This window comes from Drosophila suzukii, assembly GCF_043229965.1.
Source record: "Drosophila suzukii chromosome 2 unlocalized genomic scaffold, CBGP_Dsuzu_IsoJpt1.0 scf_2c, whole genome shotgun sequence".
Lineage (NCBI taxonomy): Eukaryota > Metazoa > Arthropoda > Insecta > Diptera > Drosophilidae > Drosophila > Drosophila suzukii.
This window is the reverse complement of record NW_027255896.1, coordinates 16,784,054-16,801,012: the sequence shown is the minus strand read 5'-3', so window position 1 is coordinate 16,801,012 and position 16,959 is coordinate 16,784,054. Positions and strand designations below refer to the sequence as shown.

The 16,959-nt window shown below is 47.7% G+C and overlaps 2 protein-coding genes and 1 long non-coding RNA gene across 7 annotated transcripts; 2 read left to right on the top strand and 1 right to left on the bottom strand.

The window, feature by feature from the left end:
- Positions 1-965: 965 nt before the first annotated feature.
- LOC139354042 (uncharacterized) lies at positions 966-2,031 on the top strand. Of its 2 annotated transcripts, none has more exons than XR_011605140.1 (2): positions 966-1,251; positions 1,315-2,031. It is a non-coding gene; the product is annotated as an uncharacterized lncRNA (long non-coding RNA). The 2 variants fall into 2 exon arrangements; XR_011605139.1 differs by having other exon boundaries at positions 1,312-2,031.
- Positions 2,032-2,431: 400 nt separating this feature from the next.
- On the bottom strand, positions 2,432-3,831 carry CycK (cyclin K). Its single transcript, XM_070998282.1, has one exon. It carries the CDS (start codon positions 3,829-3,831, stop codon positions 2,653-2,655), a length of 1,179 nt encoding a protein of 392 aa, XP_070854383.1. The 3' UTR covers positions 2,432-2,652.
- An 8,021-nt stretch (positions 3,832-11,852) lies between these two features.
- On the top strand, positions 11,853-16,742 carry LOC139354491 (uncharacterized). Of its 4 annotated transcripts, none has more exons than XR_011605451.1 (7): positions 11,853-12,174; positions 12,224-12,392; positions 12,464-13,286; positions 13,385-15,813; positions 15,868-16,093; positions 16,155-16,212; positions 16,275-16,742. XR_011605451.1 is itself a non-coding variant. In XM_070998729.1 (4 exons), the coding sequence occupies exons 1-4, from the start codon at positions 15,811-15,813 to the stop codon at positions 16,318-16,320; spliced, it is 333 nt and encodes a 110-aa protein (XP_070854830.1). In that variant the 5' UTR covers positions 15,637-15,810; the 3' UTR covers positions 16,321-16,742. The 4 variants fall into 4 exon arrangements, 1 of the variants encoding a protein (XP_070854830.1); XR_011605452.1 differs by having other exon boundaries at positions 12,224-12,410; positions 12,468-13,286; XR_011605450.1 differs by having other exon boundaries at positions 12,224-12,410.
- The last annotated feature ends 217 nt before the right edge of the window (positions 16,743-16,959 follow it).

The following is a 16,959-nucleotide window of genomic DNA, read 5'->3' as shown; positions in this document are numbered from 1 at the left end:
CACAAACACAAGGGCAACGTATCAATCGATTGCATTTAAATATCTTGACACGTCATTTATAATTGTTTATAGGAGTCCCGGATTTCCAATTGCAAGATTTCGAAATGAAATTAAAGCTGATGTGGAAAAAGTGCGTATAATGGATAATACTAAAGTAGTAATATTAGGAGATTTTAATATTTGCAGATCCACAGGGACTGATATTCTGGAGGAACACTTGAATGCCTATAACCTCTTTTCAATCAATCATTCTCCCACAAAAAACAAATAACACAAATTGATTGGATATTTTCAGATTCTCGAATTCCACAAGCTCTTGCCATTACTTATGAGACACCATATAGCCACCACGATGAAATTTTTTTTAAGTATAGCTTGTAGTAGGTAATATAATTAAATATATAAATTGTAAAAATTGTAATAGGTTAGAAAAAATAATTAATTGTATCTAGCATATTGTATATATGTATTTTCATGGTATTATTAATTTATTTATTTCTATTTATCAACGTAGTTTTCAAAATTGTATATATTTATATAAATGATACTATTTTCCCACTCGTGGATTGTGACCTTGACGTGGTGTGGGGGCTGAGTACGTGAAATTGTTTTAATATCACTGAAGCTAGCAACAATCCTTAAATTGTAACACAGTGTTACTAACATTGATTATTTCTTATAACTGCAAGGGTATTCAAACTTCGAAGTTAACTTCCTTTCTCGTTTTTATTTGACTTTCTTGGTGTACCAGCAGACTCGTCCTTTTTAAATTTCTCCAATTGATTTGTTTTTCGTTTGTCAACAAACCCAGCTGCTTGACATAAGACCATGCAACATGCATTGCGGGTCAACTTTATAAACTTCGGTCACACAACAAAGAATACGATTTTCCGACTTTTAGCGAAAACCGCGAGCTAACCATAGGAGTGAGCGAGAGGCAAATACGCGGCTAACGCTTTTCGTCGGGTCTATTTTCAGCGCGGTACTCAGATGAGCTAAGGAAATACCAGAAAAAATACCAGATTTCGCGAGTCAGTTTTCGATGAACGCCGTTAGCCGCGGTCCAAAGAATAAGAAATTTAATCTTTGGCGGTGTTCATGCAAGGGCGATGTGGAAACTAAAAGTTAAAAATGGATTGAAAACCCCAAAATCGAATCCAGAAGGTCAGAGCAGATGAAATAGGACGCCAAATCCAAGCTAATGCCTTTTCGATCTCTACATGGACATCCTGCCGGGCGCGTCCTCGCAAAGTAAGTAATATCTGGCCAAAAGAATTTGGTCGCGTTGTACTAAAAGAAGTATCTTTTTAGCAGAACCACCAGTAATACGATCTCCGACGACCTCTCCATTAGGACTCCGGACACCACCACCACCAGCTACTTGGCAGCTTAAGCGGAGCTGGAGGACCCGCTGGCTTCTATACGGAGGAGGAAAATAGGGTGCCCGCTAAGGAACAGTTGGAGAAGCCATAGCCAGCCACTGCCAGGATGCTGGGCGACTTCCTGCAGCATCAGCTTATCAACCCCGTTCCCAATCCGGCTCCCACTTCCTCAACGTCCAATATGCCTATTGAGACTCGGAGTTGGACTGCGGTGGAGCGGGAAAGATGGCGAAGCATCCGTGGGACGAGAAGGAAACTTTAAACTACTAATGTACATAAATAAAAACATTCGATGAACATTCCATTTATTTTTATTTTAATTTTTTTGTGTACCAGCAGACTCTTCCTATTTAAATTTAAATTTCAAACCTAACTGCTTGATAGTAGAACCATGCTACATGCATTGCGGGTGAACTTTGAAAACTTCGGTCACACTACAAAGAATAAGATTTTTCGAATAGTGAAACTCTTAGCCGATCTGAGTACTAGGCTTTACTTATAATAGCTCTAGAATTAAATGATTGACATACACCGAAATCATCCTCTTTTCTTAATCTGTACATTCCCGCCATGATTTTTAAATTTATGATTTTTACCTTTAAATTAAAATCTTTATTTTTAAGGAACATAATAAAAACTAAGAGCCCAATCATTGTTTTTGATTACAAAATAAACTCAAAGATAGTGAATTATTTATTCTTGTTCAAAAAAAAAGTCATTAGAATTTTGGGACTTTTCGCAAATCTTATAGATAACATTGAACAAAATAATTAATTTTTATGGATAACTTATATTGATTACTGTCCCTGCATTTTACAAACACATAACATACAGCTATCGCGAAGTCATTTCTAGACGCATTTTACAAAAACAAAATGAGTCCGGATCGGTAAGAAGTATCTTCTGAGACACTTCTGGATTGTGTGACTTCCAGAAGTAATGCAGATGTGACTTCTAGAAGTGTCGCCAAGGTGATTCATTTTTTCCCCGAACGGCAGTCACTTCCGCGATCCGAAAGCGATAGTTGCAGCAAAAACCTTAGCAAAATCTTTTAATGGGAAAACTGAGTCTGTATTTGGAGCATGGCTTTTAAAAAAATGTTTATGCAACATATTGAAGATAGTCTCAATGACAGTCCTCTTTTCTATAATCTGGTTCACATTTAAAACAACAGTCTTCTTATAGACATTTTTTTGTCGCTTACTTAACCTCTACTTTTATTTAAAAAAAAAATCGGTTTATTTTTTTTTATGATTGGGCCAATAGAAAACTATTGGTACCGCTGATGTGGTTGCCTTCCACCAGCGTTGTAGTAGCTACTTGTCCCAGGCGGTAGGCTGGGCGGCATTGGTGGTGGGGGTAGTGCCTGCTGCACGCCCCACGCGGCGCAGGAGTAGGGAGTCATAGGCACGACAGGTGGGGGCGGTGGTGGAGGAGCATGATAGAGGTAGCCTTGGGAATGGCCAGAAGGCAGCGGGCCCTGTGAAAGCGACTGAGCGTCGCCGGAAGCCATGACGGGCGCTCCACTCGCCAGCGTGTTAATGCACTGGATATTGTTAACTTCTAGCAAGCTACCGTTGCCACATAATGACTGAGACGGCGGCTGTTGTTGTTGAACGACTGATTTAATGATTGTCGAATTTGTGGGCTTGACAGGTGTTGGGCTGTCTGCTCGGCTGGGCGGATTTTGGGGCGGACTGGTCGGGTGGTGCGCTTCTTTTTGGGTGGACTGGTATAGATCCAGAACCTGGTGGCATATGTCCTCGAGGATCTCCATCGTAACGTCCGACACAAACATGTCCCACCATCGCTGGTGCTGCGGCTGGCGGCCCTCCCAGTCCTGCACAGTGAACTTGCTCAACTTGCTGGCCAAGTGGATTAGGGCAACAGCGATGATCTCCGGTTCCCACTGAAGACAGACCACTGTGCTAAGAGAGTCGTTGACGAAGTTCCACGCCATTTGAACCATTTTTTGAAGCTTCTGCTGGTCGCCCTTAAAGCACTTAGCGTATTTTAGAAGAAAAGTGTACGGATGTTCGACCTGTAGATCAAACTTAATGGTCTGCAGCAGGATGCGCTCCAGCGTCATCACCTCCTCCTTGGGGTCCTCGCCAAACGAGTAGAAGTAGTTGTCGTTGAGAATACCACGGGCTGTTTTGATAATATCGCGACACTTCTTGGGCGTCTCCTCCACCTTGCCAGCAAAGAACAGGCAGCAACAAGCAGTAACGTAGCGGGGGAAGCTACGGAAAGAGTGAAACATGTAGAAGCGGTGGTAGTACACTACGCCAGTGGCCATTGTGTTGTGGCCCAAGCCCATCTTGGTGCCACATTCCATGATAAAGCGAGCCCCCTCCTTCCGGTATCGCCGCTCCGTATCAAAGCTTATTCCATCCAGAATCGAGGGAGCCTCCCGCAGCTCCTTCTTATCGTAGTACCAGCACGGCATCGTAGCAATTTTGGTTAAAGATGAGTGTCTGTGTTAATCATTGGCATGGACGAACGTGCCAGACAGCGGTCAAGAGATCTGCTTGACCAAGACGTTTCAAGTCAGCTCTTAGATACGACTGTAAAAACAACCGATAATTATAATTATAAGGCAACTTTGTCAGCTAGAGCTGCAAAACAATCGGTGCTACTATCGATATATCGTATATTTTTATACGGCTCGTACCATCGATGGCTTGTGATTCTTGCGTGGAATTTTTCTTTGTTTTTTGGGGCGGCTTAAATGGATACATTTTGTGAAGCTTTGGAGTGCCGAAGGTAAAGCCTAGTACTCAGATCGGCTAAGAGTTTCACTAGTCGAAAAATCTTATTCTTTGTAGTGTGACCGAAGTTTTCAAAGTTCACCCGCAATGCATGTAGCATGGTTCTACTATCAAGCAGTTAGGTTTGAAATTTAAATTTAAAAAGGAGGAGTCTGCTGGTACACAAAGAAATTAAAAAAAAATAAATGGAATGTTCAACGAATGTTTTTATTTATGTATATTAGTAGTTTAAAGCTTCCTTTTCGTCCCACGGATGCTTCGCCATCTTTCCCGCTCCACCGCAGTCCAGCTCCGAGTCTCAATGGGCATATTGGACCTTGAGGAAGTGGGAGCCGGATTGGGAACGGGGTTGATCCGCTGATGCTGCAGAAAGTCGCCCAGCATCCTGGCAGTGGCTGGCTAAGGCTTCTCCAACTGTTCCTTAGCGGGCGCCCTATTTTCCTCCTCCCTATAGAAGCCAGCGGGTCCTCCAGCTCCGCTTAAGCTGCCAATTAGCTGGTGATGGTGGTGTCCGAAGTTCTAATGGAGAGGTCGTCGGAGATCGTATTACTGGTGGTTCTGCTAAAAAGATACTTCTATTGGTACAACGCGACCAAATTCTTTTGGCCAGATCCTTCTTTCTTTGCGAGGACACGCCCGGCAGGATGTCCATGTAGAGATCGAAGTCCCACTCGGCATGTTCCTTCCCACTGGGATTCTCTAGTGGATCTCCTCCAGCACTTCAACTATTCCGCGAATTTGCGCCTTTTGTGGAATTGCTTCCTGTCGGTAAAATCCCGCAATAAAGGGCATAAGCTTGGATTTGGCGTCCTATTTCATCTGCTCTGACCTTCTGGATTCGATTTTGGGGTTTTCCTTCCATTTTTAATTTTTAGTTTCCACATCGCCTTTGCACGAATACCGCCAAAGATTAAATTTCCTATTCTTTGGGCCGCGGCTAACGGTGTTCATCGAAAATTCACTCGCAAAATCTGGTATTTTTTCTGGTATTTCCTTAGCTCACCTGAGTACCGCGCTGAAAAACAGACCCGACGAAAAACTTTAGCCGCGTATTTGCCTCTCGCTCACTCCTATGGCTAGTTCGCGGTTTTCGTCGATGTAAGTACTACAATAAATTGGAAAAATCAATTTACCTCGTTAACCAAAATCATCATGGAAAAGTTAAGCCCCCAAAATCTCCTGTCCTGGGTCCTCCTGACATATTTTGTATGTTATGTTCTGTGCCAGAACAACCATTTTGTTATTTTATTTGAGCAAAAGTACTCAAAAATACTTAAAAATGCCAAACACCAGACAAAGAGCCCGCTTTTTCACACCTCTAATTACTTATGCAAGACCCACGTAATAAACAGGTTTAAGCCAATAACCTCATAACTCCATCTTAGTGTAAACACGCTTTTATTTATGAATCCTGGCTAGTTATTTTAGTCTAAAGCCTAGTACTGAGATCGGATAAGAGTTTCACTAGTCGATACATCTTATTCTTTGTAGTGTGACCGATGTTTTCATAGTTCACCCACAACGCAGGTAGCAAGGTCTCACCGTCAAGCAACTGTATTTGTTTTTTTGACGATTTAAAAAGGCGAATCCGCTGGTGCGCAAAGAAATAAATACACATGGAATGTTCAAAGTATGTTTTTCTTAATGTTAATAAATAGGTTAAGGCTTCCTTCTCGTGACGCGGATGCTTCGCCATCTTCTCCGCGCCATCTGCAAACCAGTTCATATTCGCAATATGCCGACATCTGCTGATGCAGCAGGAAGTCGCCGTCATCCTGGCAATGGCCAGCGGCTTCTCCAACTGTATCTTAGCGGGCGGCCTTTTTGCTTCCTCCCTATAGAAGCCAGTGCGTCTTCCAGCTCCGCGTTAGCTGCCAAGATGCTCTGTTTTTGTATTGCTTCCTGTGGGTCAAGTCTTACAATAGTGAGCAACTACCCTTCAGTTCTGCAGTAGGGACGCGGTGACATGGTTCAAGGCAAAGAGCTTTTTATACCCGTTACTCGTAGAGTAAAAGGGTATACTAGATTCGTCGGAAAGTATGTAACAGGCAGAAGGAAGCATTTCCGACCCCATAAAGTATATATATTCTTGATCAGGATCACTAGCCGAGTCGATCTAGCCATGTCCGTCTGTCCGTCTGTCTGTCCGGATGAACGCTGAGATCTCGGCAACTATGAGAGCTAGGCTATTGAGATTTGGCGTGCAGATTCCTGAGCTTCTTACGCAGCGCAAGTTTGTTTCAGTAGAGTGCCACGCCCACTCTAACGCCCACAAGCCGCACAAAACTGTGGCTTCTACAGTTTTGATGCTAGAATAAAATTTTAACTGAAATGTAATGTTCTCATCAATACCTATCGATTGATCCAAAAAAAAGTTTTCCACGCCCACCCTAACGCCCATAAACCGCCCACAAACTTAAAAAAATCGTAAATATGAACGTGGATATCTCGGAAACTATCAAAGATAGAGAATTCGAATTTCAGATTTAGATTCCGTAGCCTTATACGCAGCGCAAATTTGTTACGCGAATATGCCACGCCCACTCTAACGCCCACAAACCGCGAAAACATTTGACGCCCACAATTTTTATGCTAGATAAAAAATTTTAACTGAAATGTATTAGCCTCGTCAATACCTATCGATTGGTCAAAAAAAAATTTGCCACGCCCACTCTAACGCCCATAACGCTTAAATCTGTATACCGCCGGTAGGTGGCGCATTTTAATCTCGCTTTGCTACTTGCATATCTCTATTTAGCTGAGTAAAGGGTATCTGATAGTCGAGATACACGACTATAGCGTTCTTCCTTGTTTGTTTTTTTTTTTCCCTAAAACGCTGTGCCGCTGTTGACGTCAGCAGAGCAGTCGGCGCAGCGTAGAAGACTGCCTACGAAAACGGTCGTGCAATAAAGAGAGCGTATTCCGAAATTTCCCTCTCTTTCTTGTCTTATAATCTGCCTGCACTCCTCGCTCACAGCGACAAATTTCGGCCGGTCCGTTTTTTTTTGCGTCTCTCCGTTATGTTCGGCTAGCGACCTACATTTCGGCGGAAAAATTTTCGTGGAGCATGTGAATCCTGTAATATTTCAGGAGCATTATTGTATATTAAAAAACAACTAACATTGTTTTATGAAAGTAAATTATTTGATTATTGTAAAATTAAGTAAATTGAATTTACTTATAATGTTATGTTTACTTATTATACATTTTTATTGCAATATAATTTTTTAGTTTAGTTATAGAAATTTAGTCCGTTAAAATTGATTTCAATACTAAAAAAATTTTATTCATATTGTATTTTTTACTCAAGTAAAAATTATATAGTCGGATATTTTTCGCTTTAGAAAGGTGCAGTGGTGTATTCTGTTTGAGTGATTCAAAGGGAAGCATCCATTTGAATTGTGCGCAGCAGAGTTACTTTAATCGTTTTTTTAAGTTAATATAATAATAATGGGTTTTGTCATCCATTTTAAATTTGTCTTTAAAAAACCGATTCTGCAAGAACATACCGGAAGTTAAAATTTTGTATTGTTTGCGCGGCGTCTAATGGCGTTGAACGAAACTCCCTCGCGAAATCTGGTATTTCCTTAGCTCATCTGAGTACCGCTCTGAAAAACAGACCCTATGTTACGAACTGCTTTTTTCGGTGGCAGTGCCGCTAGCTCAGTCGTCTTCAGGGCAGAGTACCCCTAATGCCACAGCTCGCAACATAAGTATCGATAACTTCGCGGTCTCACTTAACTAATCTATCGGTCATCACTAAGGGCAAAAACGTAAACAAAGCAAAAAATACAATTATTGTCGGGAAAATGGATTACATTTGGTGGCTATCGATGTCCTAGCCAAGCGCTCCCACCCAACCATGGATGCCCTTAAGATGCTGCAGGGCACCACCCATTCGCAGTCGGCAGGAGCCCCTTCCTCGCGACTGCGGCTACGGTTCCATCTCCCCCACTGGGAAAGCTTATTCACACATAGTGGTTTTACAAAGGTTTAATAAATATGGTAAGTACAATCATTTATACACATGCTTCTCTTGACAGATTTATCCTTCCTCAGCCTCTAAGACCGAAACCTGGCCGCCGTCTCGGATATTTACGCGGTCAAAGCAGAGGATTCGCTTTGCTGGGAAAGGTTACAGGCGCCGCGGAAACTATGCTCTACCAGCCATGTATTGGTAGAGCTCGCATGGAAACGCGGGCCTCAAGGGAACATGCGCGATGCGCGTGTGTATGGTCACCTAATCCTGAGGAGCTCCAAGGGAAAAGAAGGGACAGGCCGAAAAGGTACGTAAATGCACTGTAAGCTAAGCCATTTAACTAATGCTCGCGACCTTTTTAATTTTAGGCAAACAACGTGGACAAATAAGGCTCTCGGGTCTAACTCCGGATAAACTCACGAACAGGTAAGTAGATATCAATATATATAATCGATGTACACGTGTATTTAATTTCTGCTAATTTTTAGCCACTGTTGGGCCGGGCCTGGAGGCGATGATAGCCCGGGCGGATGACTTCCCCGTCGGAGGCCAGCAGCGATACGGATCTCCACACGGGAAAACGGCGCTCTCCGGTGAGTGGTGCACGGGCAGTCCGAGATTCGGCTGCCAGACAAAATGGCGATACTTCTCAGCGCCGCAATGCGACCGCTGGAAGTTCCCGAGAGGAGGAGGAGGACGCGGTACGCCGGAACGGACTCACCGGGAAGTGTTGACGTCGTCGGCGTCGATTGTAGAAGGCTTTCCTGGTTGGTCGCTGGCACGGGTCGAACTGACACCGGTTGCTGGTCAGCCAAGTCGGGCTGGTAGGTATGTCGAAGTATGGCGATGTCAGTAGAGTCCAAATAAATTCTTCCGGGGCCCTTTGTATTGGGACCCCGGCTGCCTTTATAAATGATAAATATTAAATCCCGAACTACAATAGAACTTTCACATAACTCACTTTTTAATTTAAGGCACAAAGAAAATTTTTACTAGCACTCCTAGCTGCATCTGCCTTGATTGCTGGACAGTATGGCCGCGACTATCACGCTATCTGCTGATCATCGCCCCCCGCCATATTACATGGCCTCTCTCGACATTGGGTCATTGGATACATGGGCCATTTGAAGTAATCCCAGAGCGAACCGGGATTAATCTTCAAATGGCCAGATCGCCCGCCAGACTCATCCCGCTGCTGCAGCTATCGCCCTATCGACCTAAACTATCGATAACGTCGCTCCCACTCGACTCCAATTGCAACATCAACCAAAGATTTCGAGGGGCGCTGCCCGGAGTTTCAGCAGAACGATGAAATAATTGGTAGCTTTGGAGATACCACCCTGCAGTTCGATCGGCGCCTAACGCGGGGCCCACGCATGACGGGAAGTATTGCAGATGTGATCGCGATGCTCGTATACTTTGTTTTGTCCTTCTTTCAGGTCACAACCGGATGTCTTTGGCGTGATACACTCCCAGACTGCGGCCTTGGAGATCTTCCAGCAGGTATGCATTGCTGCCGACGGATTTGACCACCCTGGCTTTAAGGAACTTGCGAGCAAACTTGGCGTTAAAAGATTTGCTGAAATCACTCAGCACGAAGTTGCGGCGGAAGACTTCTTGGCCTGGCTAGGCGAGCAGAGTACGGGCTCGCTTATCGTAGCGCTGCCGGCTAGTCTGGTATGCACCCTCCAGTTGCTTCTGCACCTTGGCGTGGATAACCCGAAGCTTGTCCTTGGTCTGCATTCCGGCCATTTCATGGTCGACCAGAGACCTGAGTCGTCTGGCTAGTTTGTATCTGGAACCGTTGAGGAACATGTGATGGCCGAATACAGTGAAGAACGGCGCTTCCCCTGTGGCTGAGTGGACAGTGTTTCGGATGGCCACCTCAATCTCCGGCAAATGTGCATCCCATTCCCGGTGATCTTCGTCCAAGAAGCTGCGAATTGCGGCCAAGACGTTTCGGTTTACCCTCTCCGCGGCATTGCTCTGTGGTGTGTATACGGGAGTCCTCATGTGGTGTACACCGAAGCCATCGATCATCTCCTCAAACGCCTTGGATACGAACTGTTTGCCGTTGTCCGAATGTATCGTCTCAGGCACCCCGAACTTGTAAAATACCTCGTTTACCAGGAAATTTACAACGTTCGACGCCGTCGCCTCCTTCATCGCCTTTAAGAAGATGTACTTCGAGAAGTGGTCCACCACGATAAATATCCAGGCGTGTCCACTCTTGGACCTCGGATACTTGCCCAGGAAGTCGATGTACAGTTTCTGGAATGGCCTCTCCGTCTCTACCCTTCTTCCGATTCCGACCTGCATCCGGAAGTTTGGCGCTTTGGATTCCTTGCACACCTCGCAACTCCGGACGTATTCCCGTACCTGGATGGTCATCCCTGGCCAATAGAACTGGCGTCGCAGGATCTCTAAGGTCTTCGTCATCCCACCATGGCCAGCCTTGGGGTCCGAATGAGCACGCTCTACCAAGCTGTGCGTCAGGCTTTGCGGGATCCACAGCTTCCATTCGGATCCTTCCAATTCCTCGTCCATTTTGGGGTTACTCATGCGCTTGAAGATGAGTCCGCCATCCACCTTGAGGTCCGGTAAGTGCTCCCTGTTGGACTCCACGTCTTGCACTAATTCCTTATAGTCCTGCGCAGCAAATTCGGTCGTCTCGAATCCCAGTAACTCCGTTGGATCTATCCGGACTTCCTCGATGATGCGGGATAGGGTGTCGGCGACTACGTTCTCGCTGCCTTTGCGATGTTCGATGCTGAAATCGTAGCCCTGCAGCTGGAGAGACCACCTTGCGAGTCGTCCGGAAAGATCCTTCATTGTCATCAACCACTTGAGGCTGGCGTGATCGGTAATGCATGTGAAGGGCATCCCTTCCACATACGGTCTGAACTTCCGAATAGCTAGGATGGCCGCCAGACATTCCTTTTCCGTGACCGAGTAGTTAACCTGGTGTTTGTTCATCTTGGCCGAGAAGAACGCGATGGGCTGCTCGTCTCCGTCCTGGTTCCGCTGAAACAATACCGCGCCGACGCCAACGTGGGATGCGTCGCACTGGATGAAGAAATGCTTCTTGAAATCCGCATGAACCAGGACCGGCGCGCTCGTCAAGGCCAACTTCAGGTCATCCACTGCCTGGGTGGCGCTGGGACTTAGGGAAAACTTCGTGTTTCCAGCCTTCTTCAAGGACTCGGAGAGTGGTGCGGCTAGCGTAGCGAAGTTCTTGACGAACCGTCGATACCATCCCGCTGTGCCGAGGAAGGCACGTACTTCCTTCATGGATTTCGGGTAAGGCATCTTCTGGATTGCCGTAACACGTCCAGGATCCATCTGCAGCAGTCCACCTCCGACTATAAACCCTAGGTAAGTCAAAGATTTGAAGCAAAACTTCGACTTCTTTAACCCTATGGTCAATCCGGCTGATTTCAGACTGTGGGCTACCCGACGCAAGTATTTCAGGTGCGTCTGAAAGTCTGGAGCCAGGATTAGCAGGTCGTCCAAGTAGACGAAGACGTTGGATCTGAGCTCCGCTGGTATCACCCGATCCATGAGTCGCACCAAGCGTTGTGCCGCGTTGCACAGTCCGAACGGCATCATTCGGAATTGGTACAACGGCCTGCCTGGAACCGTGAACGCAGTGTACTCCTTGCTCTTCTCATCCAGTTCGATCTGCCAAAACGCAAACTTCAGGTCAACGCTGGAGATGTAATGCGTCTGGTCTATTCTGGAGAGGATTCCTTCTATACTGGGCAGAGGGTATGCATCTTTGATAGTCAAGGCGTTCAACTTCCGGGCATCCAGGCAGAACCGGTCTTTCCCTGGCTTCGACACCACTGTTGTGCGATTGCTCCACGGGCTTTTGCTCTCCTCGATGACACCCAGCTACAACATCTTGTCGATTTCGTCTTCGACCACCTTCTGCTTCGCCGGAGACATCGGATACGGACGATCCTTAAAGACCCGAGCTCCTTCCATCAGCTCGATGGAATGCCTCTCCATGCTGGTGACTCCGAGGCCGTCCCTCTCAAAGGTAAGGAACTCCTCCTTGACTTTGCGTAACGCCAGCTTTTCCTCCGCAGAAAGGCTCCAGGATTCGGGTTCCTCCCTTACCTCGTCCTCATCTTCCTGGTCGGCATAGTGCTCCATCTGGCTGGCATGGATTTCCTCCGCTGCCTTGACGCCTCTCGTCGCCGGCTTCCCCACGACGGCTGGAGCTAGTCCGAAGGCTCGCCAGAAGTCGACTCCGAAGTACGCCGTTTGTTCCAGGTATGGGCACAGGTAGAACGTGACCGGCTTACTTACGCCTTTGTACCTCACAGGCAGCTCCAAGCGTCCGATGATGGATCGATCTTCGCCAGAAGCCGTACGGACTACCGAAAAATACGGTTGGACGGTAACTCCCAGCGCTTCCACGAGCTCTCGACAGCCTTTGCCCAGCACACTTACGCTGGCGCCTGTATCCAACAAGCCGGTGAGCTGCTTGCCCAAGGTCTCCACGTCGGCGAAGGGTCGAGGATCAGCGGAATCAATGCGCTTAACGGCCGCCACCACCTCTCGTCGTCTGGATCTCCTCATCCTGAAGCGCTCCCTTGCCTTCTGGACTCTCCGTGACACTAGACGCATGCCGCTCAGCTGATGCTCCGCAAAGATCCGGTTCCGTGCCTCCATATAACGGCGAAGCCTCTCATCCTCCGGCAGGTATCTTAACAAGTACTTATGACTATCAGATGGACTATGTATATTCTTGTTTTCGTCTTCTTTCTTCGGAACTACTTCGCGGGATTCCAACCTGGGCGAGTCCCTCCCGCTTTCGGACTGCCCAGCCGACCGTTTTCCGCGCAATCGGGACATTTTGGAGAAATCACGCCCAGCTTGCCGCACCGGAAACAAAATCTCCTCCACTCCGTGGCTTCGCAATCTTGGAATCCGTGCTCCGCAGCCCCGCAATTCCAGCAACCTGGCCTAAATGGATTTCGGACTCGCCCACGTAGCTCGTCCACCTCCGGGTGTCGCTGCTCGTCGACTTCATCCTGTACGTGCGCCTCGCTGACCCGTATCTTGTTCTGCTGCAGGTAAGCAGCACGCCTTCGACGACCGAAACTCCTCTCCACTTCGACGCACTCTTCCCGAAGTTCGTCCACCGTGAGTACGTCCATCGCGTAAACATATCTAGCGATGCCATCCCTCAAGCCCTTTTTCACCACCTTAACCAACTGCCGCTCTGGCATTGGTTTTTTCAGGCGTGAGGCGAGTTGCTGCATGGAATGGATGTAGTCATCCGCGCTCTCTCCCGGCTGTTGCTCACGTTGAAGAAGCTCGTGCATCCTTTCGTGTTCCGTCTGGTGGCCACGGAACCGATCCATCAGAGCCCTGCGCAGCTGGGCCCAAGTGTCCACTCTGGACTGGCGTACATGCACCCAGTACCACTCCTTCGCTCTGCCCGATAAGAGAACATGGAAGTTGCGCAGAACTTCACTCCACGGACATTGATGCTGCCGCTGCAGGAACTCCAGACGGAACACGAAGTCGTCCACGGAATGGCCATCGTCTTCGCCGCCGAATGAGAGGTTCCATCGGTCCACTCGGATGTAGCGGTTTCCGTTGCCGGCTCCCGCGTTGGCGTATAACCGCGGCTCGTCCCGAAAATCCGCCGTCCTTCGGTCCTCGATGCGCCATGGCCGTGCGTGGCGATCGCTCCTGCCTGTCCGATGATACTCGGGTTCCTGGCTCAGGCTGCTGTCGATCCCTGGAGAGTCATCTACCGGCAGTCGAGGTCGCTGCCTGGGCGGCAATTCCGGCGGCCTTCGGTCGCATCCTCCTATATCCTGCCGCTGCTGAATCCCCGCTGGGCCATTTGCGCCGCCTTCTGGACACGACGGGGTGGGCACCATCGACACTTGGCGACTCGCGCCCTCCTGAAGCGGCTGCGGTTTGCTCTCGGCTGGCCTCAGGACGTCGTTCAACAACTTCATCATGTCGATGAATCCGCTGCTGATTTCTTCCCGCAACGCCTGGCTCACTCCTACCTCCTGTGACGCGCGATAGGTTTGGGCAGCCTGTGCCAGAGCTGCGTTCATCGCCGACTCCGCCGCTGTATCCCGTTCCTTGTTCAGCTTTTGTGGTGCCGTCTGCTCCGGAACCAGAAGTCGATCCTGCGCCTCGACGATAGCTTTGAAATCCAGGACCCTGGGCGACCGATGGTGCTCCAGCTCCGCCGGTTGATCCCGAATCCGATCCACCGCACCACCGCCTACCGGCGTTCTGGGTAACCCCCCAGCCAGCGATATCCGCGGCAACCCAGCAGCACCCTGTACGTCCGTGGACCAGACATCGTCCTTGTCGTCGCCAGGAGGACCCATCGACATGAGCTGGTGGCCGTGCCTATCCCTGGCGTCCTTACCCTCGGACATACTTCCCAAGAATTTTGAAATTAATACTTAAGAACTACTAATACGCTAATAAATGTGATAAATAAATAAATAAATAAGACAACAAATAAATACAATAATAAATAATCAATATCAAAATAAATACGAAAATAACTAACAGCAAAAATAAATAACAATAACCAAATATTCCTCACTTTCTACCACCTTTCAAAATCTAAATTTTTTATTATATTTTTCTTCCTCTACTCTTGATTTGGGGAGATGGAACAGACCCTCGCCGGTGGGCTTCCGACCTAACTGTCTTGCGCTTTTTCCAAAAATCCGATTTTCCCGTCTCCGCCTAGCCGTTCGTCAACTGGACTAGCTATCACCCGTGGTGATAGCCGCCAGTTAAGGACATCGGCTCGGTTTGGCTCCTGTTGGCTTTTCTTTCCCGCCCTCTTTTTCTATTTTAAATCGAGGTAACCGTGCAGCGCGTAGGGTTGCTACGGGTCACGATTACGCTATTAAGTTCACAACCGACATAAAATTAGAAGTCCAGGACGGGGAGAAAAACCCAGGAACACCACATCCTAACAAAAAAACATTTCAAATAAACAAATAACAAAATACAAGCCTTAAAACTACTCTATCACAGAAATTATCACAGATTCTCTTCAGTGCATCCCGTGACGCAAATCTTGGTTTGCCCCAAGATGCCATCACCGGTTCACTGGTAAACCTGTGACCAGGAGCAAATCGTCGGCAATGTCGACGTGCCTCCCGTTCTACTTCCAACTTCCCTACTCAGCTGACTTCCCCGTCACCACTCCCTAGCAATTGCAATCCATGTTACAAGCCATAGGTCGTGATGGCGGGGGCGTCAGGGTCATAAATGGGCGAGACGTCGTCGCCTCGACAATTTATTTTGTTTAATTTGGGCGCCAATATGTTACGAACTGCTTTTTTCGGTGGCAGTGCCGCTAGCTCAGTCGTCTTCAGGGCAGAGTACCCCTAATGCCACAGCTCGCAACTAACTAATCTATCGGTCATCACTAAGGGCAAAAACGTAAACAAAGCAAAAAATACAATTATTGTCGGGAAAATGGATTACATTTGGTGGCTATCGATGTCCTAGCCAAGCGCTCCCACCCAACCATGGATGCCCTTAAGATGCTGCAGGGCACCACCCATTCGCAGTCGGCAGGAGCCCCTTCCTCGCGACTGCGGCTACGGTTCCATCTCCCCCACTGGGAAAGCTTATTCACACATAGTGGTTTTACAAAGGTTTAATAAATATGGTAAGTACAATCATTTATACACATGCTTCTCTTGACAGATTTATCCTTCCTCAGCCTCTAAGACCGAAACCTGGCCGCCGTCTCGGACATTTACGCGGTCAAAGCAGAGGATTCGCTTTGCTGGGAAAGGTTACAGGCGCCGCGGAAACTATGCTCTACCAGCCATGTATTGGTAGAGCTCGCATGGAAACGCGGGCCTCAAGGAACATGCGCGATGCGCGTGTGTATGGTCACCTAATCCTGAGGAGCTCCAAGGGAAAAGAAGGGACAGGCCGAAAAGGTACGTAAATGCACTGTAAGCTAAACCATTTAACTAATGCTCGCGACCTTTTTAATTTTAGGCAAACAACGAGGACAAATAAGGCTCTCGGGTCTAACTCCGGATAAACTCACGAACAGGTAAGTAGATATCAATATATATAATCGATGTACACGTGTATTTAATTTCTGCTAATTTTTAGCCACTGTTGGGCCGGGCCTGGAGGCGATGATAGCCCGGGCGGATGACTTCCCCGTCGGAGGCCAGCAGCGATACGGATCTCCACACGGGAAAACGGCGCCCTCCGGTGAGTGGTGCACGGGCAGTCCGAGATTCGGCTGCCAGACAAAATGGCGATACTTCTCAGCGCCGCAATGCGACCGCTGGAAGTTCCCGAGAGGAGGAGGAGGACGCGGTACGCCGGAACGGACTCACCGGGAAGTGTTGACGTCGTCGGCGTCGATTGTAGAAGGCTTTCCTGGTTGGTCGCTGGCACGGGTCGAACTGACACCGGTTGCTGGTCAGCCAAGTCGGGCTGGTAGGTATGTCGAAGTATGGCGATGTCAGTAGAGTCCAAATAAATTCTTCCGGGGCCCTTTGTATTGGGACCCCGGCTGCCTTTATAAATGATAAATATTAAATCCCGAACTACAATAGAACTTTCACATAACTCACTTTTTAATTTAAGGCACAAAGAAAATTTTTACTAGCACTCCTAGCTGCATCTGCCTTGATTGCTGGACAGTATGGCCGCGACTATCACGCTATCTGCTGATCATCGCCCCCCGCCATATTACATGGCCTCTCTCGACATTGGGTCATTGGATACATGGGCCATTTGAAGTAATCCCAGAGCGAACCGGGATTAATCTTCAAATGGCCAGATC

What these genes read in the sequence shown, in the direction of transcription:
- CycK (XM_070998282.1), bottom strand. Translation starts at nt 3,831, where the DNA reads ATGCCGTGCTGGTACTACGATAAGAAGGAGCTGCGGGAGGCTCCCTCG.
- LOC139354491 (XM_070998729.1), top strand. An exon ending in AGAAGGGACAGGCCGAAAAG is followed by an intron (nt 16,094 to 16,154) that starts GTACGTAAATGC and finishes TTTTAATTTTAG; the next exon opens with GCAAACAACGAGGACAAATA. An exon ending in CCGGATAAACTCACGAACAG is followed by an intron (nt 16,213 to 16,274) that starts GTAAGTAGATAT and finishes GCTAATTTTTAG; the next exon opens with CCACTGTTGGGCCGGGCCTG.